The 7,794-nt window shown below is 43.5% G+C and overlaps 1 protein-coding gene across 1 annotated transcript; it reads right to left on the bottom strand.

The window, feature by feature from the left end:
• Positions 1-1,230: 1,230 nt before the first annotated feature.
• On the bottom strand, positions 1,231-6,999 carry LOC138901694 (uncharacterized). The gene is made up of 2 exons (XM_070189475.1): positions 6,858-6,999; positions 1,231-1,763 (listed from the first exon to the last, which is right to left on the bottom strand). Exons 1-2 carry the CDS (start codon positions 6,997-6,999, stop codon positions 1,231-1,233), a joined length of 675 nt encoding a protein of 224 aa, XP_070045576.1.
• Positions 7,000-7,794: the final 795 nt, after the last annotated feature.

Here is a 7,794-nt window from a genome sequence, read left to right as displayed (position 1 = left end):
GGTATTCCGTCTTCGTCCTGCTCAGCTTGAAACCCTTAGACTCAAGAGTCTGTCTCCAAACCTCTAGCCTCTCGTTAACACCGGCTCGCGACTCATCAATCAGAACTATGTCACCGGCAAATAGCATGCAATATGGCACCTCCCTTTGAATATAGTGTGTTAACGCGTCGTTCACTAGGGCGAATAAGAACGGACTGAGCGCAGAACCTTGGTGTAACCCCATTACAACCGGAAAATGCTCAGAGTCACCTTCTACTGTCCTAACCCAAGTCTTAACCCCATCATATATGTCCTTAATCGCCATAATATAGGGAACCGACACACCTTTTGCCTCCAGGCATCTCCAGAGAACTTCTCTAGGAACCTTGTCATACGCTTTCTCTAGGTCAATAAAGACCATGTGCAGATCCTTCTTCCTCTCTCTGTACAGTTCCACCAACCTTATAACAAGGTGTATAGCTTCTGTAGTCGAACGACCCGGCATGAACCCGAACTGGTTGTCGGATACAAACATTGTCATCCTCACCCTCACTTCAACCACCATCTCCCACACTTTCATGGTATGACTTAGTAATTTTATACCCCTATAATTGTTGCAACTCTGGATATCACCTTTGTTCTTATACAATGGGACCACCGTACTCCACCTTCACTCATCCGGCATCCTCTTTGCCTTAAAAATAATATTAAACAACCTAGTCAACCAATCCAAACCTGCTCTCCCCACACACTTCCAAAATTCCACCGGAATATCATCTGGCCCGGTCGCTCTGCCCCTACTCATCTTACGCATAGCTCCCATGACCTCATCAACCTCGATACGTCTACAGTACCCAAAGTCACGGTGACTCTAGGAATGCTCCAATTCACCTAGCACAATATCCTGATCCCCTTCTTCATTCAGAAGTTTATGAAAGTAAGTATGCGATCTCCTCTTAATCTGGGCATCTTCCATTAATACTCTACCATTTTCATCCTTGATGCATCTCACTTGGTCCAAATCCTGAGCCTTCCTCTCTCTCAACTTGGCCAGCCGGAATAACTTCTTCTCCCCGCCTTTTATACCCAGTTCCTCGTACATACGACCATAAGCTGCAGTCTTAGCCTCTGTGACCGCCAACTTGGCCTCCTTCCTAGCTGTCTTATCCTCTCCATGCATGCTCGCCTCTCCTCCTCATCTATGCTCCCCACTAACTTTAGGTACGCTGCCTTCTTAGCTTCCACTTTACCTTAAACCACTTCATTCCACCACCAGTCTCCTTTGTGCCCACCAGAGACACCCGTCAAGACTCCTAACACCTCTCTCGCAGCCTCCCTAATACAGTCTGCTATCGCTGACCACATAGTGCTCGCATCACCACTGCTCCTCCAAGGTCCCATAGCCGACAACCTCCCCTCCAACTCTTGGGCTTTATCCTTAGTTAAGGTCCTCCACCTGATTCTCGGACTTCCTCGAGTAGACCTTTTCCTCCTCTTTAACATAATACCAATGTCCATCACCAAGAGCCTATGTTGCATCGCGAGTAACTCACCCAGAATCACCTTGCAATCCTTGCACAGTCCTCTGTCACCTCTCATGAGGAGGAGATAGTCAATCTGAGTCTTTGCCACCGTATTTTGAAAAGTAACCAAATGCCTCTCCCTCTTTGGAAAGCTAGAGTTTGCAATCACCAACCCAAAAGCCTTAGTGAAGTCCAACAATGATGTACCTCCTCCATTCCTCTCCCCAAAACCGAAGCCTCCATGCACCTTGCCATAACCACCTGCATTCGACCCAATATGCCCATTGAAATCCCCTCTTATGAATAGCTTCTCAGTAGGCAGAACCTGACGCACAATCTCATCTAACCCCTCCTAGAAGCGGCGTTTAACCTCTTCATCTAGGCCTATATGCGGCGCATAGACGCTAACGACGTTTAGTGTGCACTCTCAACCAATAACTTAATAATCATCAATCTATCATTCACTCGTCTAACCTCGATCACAGACTCTCTAAGTTCCCTATCCACCAAGATTCCCACTTCATTCTTACCTTTCTAGACTCCTGAGTACCAAAGTTTATACCCGTCTGCGTCCTTCGCCCTCGACCCTACCCACCTAGTCTCCTGGACACACGCTATATTGACCCTCCTCTTCTGGAGGATCTTCGCCAACTCTATAGACTTACCCGTCAATGTACCTACGTTCCATGACCCAATTCTCAACCTACAGACACCCTTGTTCCCTTTACCTTCCTTGCCTCCCGCCCCACCCCTAACCCTTGCCCTACCTCCCACCCCACCCCCGTTCCCCCCGAGGACATGACCTCACTCGACCATCCCAGACCACAGCCACTATACCTATGGCAGAGTAAGGGGAATCACTATCACACACAATACAACAGACCAAACCAGAAGAAGACAAGTTGTAACTACAGGCACACTAATACGGTGAATAAACTAATACGAACTAAGCTGACAACAATTTAACTAACACAATAAAGGGAAACTGGAAAATGGGAGGTACCAACTCACACGAGTCCAATATTAACAAATAGCAAATTCTAAGCAAGAACAATAGAACCTGAAGTCACAATGAGTACCGATAAAGATGTTGTCCACAACAGCTATGTTTTGGAAGTTCCCACCCGCTTCACCCGAGGCTCGCTGGAAAATTGTCTCAGCCACCGCCGTCGTTAGGCTAGGTCAGTGCGCCAGAAAATAGGGGGACGAGGTGGAAGAGACGAGGTATAGGGTAGAGAAAGAAGGGATAAGAAGAAAAGGGAAATATAAAAAAAAGGGGGGGCTGATCTCAAAAGCAAAAAGTGGGACAAGAAAACAAGAAAGAAAGGGAGGGGGAAAGGGAAGTAATGGGGAAGAAGGAGAAAGCAGGAGAGAGAAAGAGAGGAAAAGAAGACAAGGGGTGGGGTGGGGCCGGGGGTGGGGCCGGGGGTCTTACCTGGTTGGTGTTCGCCGGAGGTCCGGTGATAGGGATAATGGAGCGATAGGAGAAAGACGTTAGAGAGAGAAAATATGTGATTTAGAGAGACGTTCAATCCAGGCACATTAGAGAAATGCAATTCCATACATACATATATATATATATATATATATATATATATATATATATATATATATATATACACGAAGTTATTTTTTAATATGTATATAGGAGTAAATGTTAAAGTCTCTTAGTGAAATCTTGCCTCTGTCTAATAACTCGACCGGTCGTTTTGATAATTTACATACAGTGTGGTGATTTGAGGTCATGAGTAGCTTCATATGGCGGATTATGACTTGCGTGTATTGTCATTTTTGTTTTTCGAGTGATTCATCATTGATTTGGAAGAATGATTCTTAACTAGGAAGCTTTAAGTTGGAAGAGTTGACCAAGTTTGACTTTTGTATATTTGACCTCGAATTAGAGTTTTGATAGTTCCGGTAGATCCGGATGGTGATTTTGGACTTGGGTGTATGCCCGAATTTGCATTTGGATGTTTCTATAAGGTTTCGGCCTTATTGGCGAAAGTTGGCAATTCGAAGATTTGAAAAGTTCAAAGGTTTGACTGGGAGTCGACTTCGATGTTATCGGGTTCGGCTTGTTGTTCTGGGAGTTGGAATATGTTCATTATTTCATTTGGACCTTTTGTGCAAAAGTTGAGGTAATTCCAAGTTGTTTAAACATGTTCAGCGTAAGTTTGGAATTTGAAAATTTGAAATAGTTTATTAAGCTTGATTTTAGGTACGATTCGTGGTTTTGATATTGTTATGTTTGATTTGATGCCTCGAGTAGGTTCGTGTTATATTTTGGGACTTGTTGGCATGTTCGGACAGGGTCCCTAAGGGTTCGAGTGTGTTTTGGATTGATTTCGGACTATTTCGGAGTTGCATGAGATGCTGGCTTTTTGGTGCTCCAGTTGTACTTCGCGATCACAGGAGAAAAGTCACGATCGGGATGATTATTTTGTTAGTGAAGCTGGTAGTCGAGTTCGCGTATAAGAACTGCACTGGGGAGACTTCTTCTTCACATTCACATGGGCGTGAACGCGTTCGCGGAGGTCTGTCATCTGAGGTCATCGTGTTCCATGGTCTGTATCACAAACGCGTAGAGCAATTTGTGGCAGTGTGATTTTGTGCTTCGCGATTGTGAAGTGGGTCCCGCAATCGCGAAGGGTTTACTTGGGCAGTGCTTATAAGTACTCGATTTCGGACATTGAGCTCATTTTATCGCATTTTGAGTTATAGAGCTCGGATTTGGGCGATCTTAGAGGGGATTTTCATGATTTGGATTGGGGTAAGTATTTTGGACTCGGATTCGATTATATTATATGATTCCATCTTTGTTTTTGGCAATTGATTGGTGAATTTAAAATAGAAATTAGGGGGTTTTGTCTAAACTTTTCTAAAGTGATTAATTGAGATTTGAACATCGATTCGGAGTCAGAATTGGATGAAATTAGTATGGTTGGACTCGTATTCGAATAGGTTGTCAGATTTTATGAGTTTTGTTGGGTTCCGAGGTACGGGGCCAGATTGACTTTTTGGTTGACTTTGAGTATTTGATGAAAGATTCGATCTTTATTGTTTGGGTTTGCTTCCTATGGCATTACTTGATGTTTTGAGTTGCTTTTATCTAGTTTTGAGCCGTTTGAAGGTCAATTTGCATGGGATGGAATTTCTAGAGTATTGTTTGGCTTACTCGGTATTGATTTGGCTTGTTCAAGATAAGCAACATAACTAAACTTGGACTTGAGGGTAATTACCTTTGAATACTATGATATTTGAGTTGTGTTGGGGTGAAGCACGTGCTAGTTGATGAGCGTGCGTGCGTGCACCGAGGTATTCATAATCCCGATAGTTCTTAAGTTATTATTGTCACGCCCCGAGCATGGGGGGGGAGGGGACGAGACCGGGACCCGGTGTCTCATCTATCCTTACGTACCAACTTGCGACTAAGCGGCTCTGAACATATAATGTCATACTTTGGCCATGGGCCACATTGCAAGATAATTGGCGAAGAAAAATATAAAACTGAATGGAAACCAACGCTGACTAAACATCAATATAAAGTTGGGCCAGCAAGGCCGTCATAACTATTACAGCTGACAAACCAACAAAATATACATACAAGGCCTACAAGCCCAACATACTGCACTAACTGACATGTTATGTGTACAAGCCTCTACTGATAGATGTACCGTGATCGGAACAGGGCCCCGACCTACCCATAACCTATATACATATATACACAAGATGTACACAAAACTTCTAGACCCGAAAACTCCGAAGGACGTGGAGCTAACCGATAAAGCTAAACTCGGGCAACACCTACTGAGGAGGTCTACCCGCCTGTCTGTCTGAACCTGCACGCAGGAAATGCAGCGTCCCCAAAAAAAAGGACATCAGTACAAAATAATGTACCGAGTATGCAAGGCAATAAAATAACTGAAAGCTGAAACTGAACTGATAATATAATACTGAAAGTAACTGGGAGTCAGATGATCTTGAGATATACTTACCTGCTGATACTGACTCAACTCTCTCAATATAGTAAGTAAAATAAGTGTCCGGCCCTATAAGGCTCGGAACATGTAACTGCTCCGCCGTAGTAGGCTCGCTCATAGGCGCTCTGCCACAGTAGGCTCTGTATATAACTTTCCATCTTATCAGAGGTTGCCCAATAGGGGCCTGCCCACCGATTATAGCTCGATGGTGGTAAAAATATTGTAATACTGTATATATATATATATATATATATATATATATATATATATATATATATATATATATATATATATATATAAAACCTCTTCTCTCTTGACTGGAAGAAGACAATACTCAATTGAATATAAAGTCCAAGGGAGAATACTGTAATATATGAGACTAGGTTAATGTACATAAATGTACATAAGTTCAGGAATACGAACTTCTCTTTATGCCTCGTTATCAAGCGTATGTAATTACATAACCTCATTCCTGAACTTACGACGAAACTTTAACGTATGAGTGTTTGGAGTGTCTAGGATTTCACAGCCTTAATCTTCTGAGTGTCTACCTTTATACCTCCATCGGATACAATGTGCCCCAAGAATGCTACAGACTTCAACCAAAACTCACATTTAGAGAATTTAGCATATAATTTACTATCACGGAGGGTTTGGAGTACCGCTCACATGTGGTCCACATGCTCATCCTTTGAACGTGAATAAACCAGAATATTATCAATAAATACTATCACGAACAGATCTAAAAATGGTCGGAATAGGCTATTCATCAAGTCCATGAATACGGCAGTTGCATTCATCAACTCGAAGGACATGACAAGGAACTCGAAGTGGCCATATCGGGTCCTCAAGGCTGTCTTGGGAATATCTTTCTCCTGAACTCTGACCTGGTGGTACCCCGACCTCAAATCTATCTTTGAAAATCATCTAGCTCTCTGCAACTGATCAAACAAGTCATCTATCCTTGGAAGGGAATACTTATTCTTAATAGTTACCTTGTTCAGATACCTATAATCGATACACATCCTAAGCAAGCCATCTTTCTTCCGTACAAACAATACCGGTGCACCCCAAGGTGAAACCTTTCTCCAGCAAATCTTTTAAATACTCCTTCAACTCCTTCAATTCGGTAGGTTCCATTCTATACGGAGGGATGGATATTGGTTGAGTTCCCGGAAGCAAATCGATGCCAAAACCAATCTCTCGCTCTGGGGAATACCTGGAAGTTCATCTAGAAATACATCTGCGTACTCTTTGACTACTAGAATAGACTAAAGTTTAGGTATCTCAGCATCTGCATCTCTAACTCGCACAATATGATAAATGCACCCTTTGGCGATCATTTTCATCACCTTCAGATAGGAAATAAACCTACCTCTGGGTGTCGCTGTATTACCTACCCATTCAAGGACTGGCTCACCCAGAAAATGAAATCTAGCTGTCTTTGCTCGAGAATCAACTGTGGCATAGCTAGCTGCCAACCACTCCATGCCTATGATAGCATCAAAATCCAACATCTCTAGCTCAAGTAGGTCGGTTGAGGCCTGACGACCACAAACTGACACAGTACAACCTCGGTAAACTCGTCTAGAAATAATCGATTCTCCAATCGGTATAGATTCCGCAAAAGGATCACTTAGTATTTCAGGCACTATACCAAACATCCCCACGACAAATGGGGTAATACACGATAAAGTAAATCCTGAGTCTATCAAGGCATAAGCATCGTGAGAGCAAATGGTCAACATACCTGTCACAACGTCTGGTGAAGACTCCTGGTCCTATCGACCCGCTAAAGCATAGCTACGATTCTGGTTACCACCTGAACTGGAACCTCTACCTCTACCTCGACCTCTATCAGCTGAAGACTGAGACTCGTGCCCTGAAGGATGCACAAACATAGATGATCCTGTTGCTGAATTCGCTGGTTATGCTATACCCCCAGAATATATATTTTGGCAATCTCACATCATATGCCCCAGACGTTCACGTGTATAACAAGCATCGAAACCGGCTCGGCATTGGCCCAAGTGTCCTCTACCACAGATGTCACACCATAGCGGAAATGACCATGTCTGCCTTGAACCTGGCTATGGCTGCAAACCCAATGCCCGTGAGCTCTCACCTAGTACTGACTGAGTATAACGATCATACCTGTAACCTTGTATGTGAGGTGGTAGAGTCCTAGGTGGTCGTTCGAAGTATTAGGGCTTATAACTGCCTTGAGACTACTCCTGAGACCTGGCAAATCTTATCCTCTTACATTGCTCTGACTTAGTCATCTTTGTACCCTGCTGCCGACACCTACCCTT

Source organism: Nicotiana tomentosiformis, chromosome 11 (genome assembly GCF_000390325.3).
Source record: "Nicotiana tomentosiformis chromosome 11, ASM39032v3, whole genome shotgun sequence".
NCBI lineage: Eukaryota > Viridiplantae > Streptophyta > Magnoliopsida > Solanales > Solanaceae > Nicotiana > Nicotiana tomentosiformis.
Note: the sequence above shows the minus strand (reverse complement) of the source record. Positions and strands in the feature narration are given on the sequence as shown.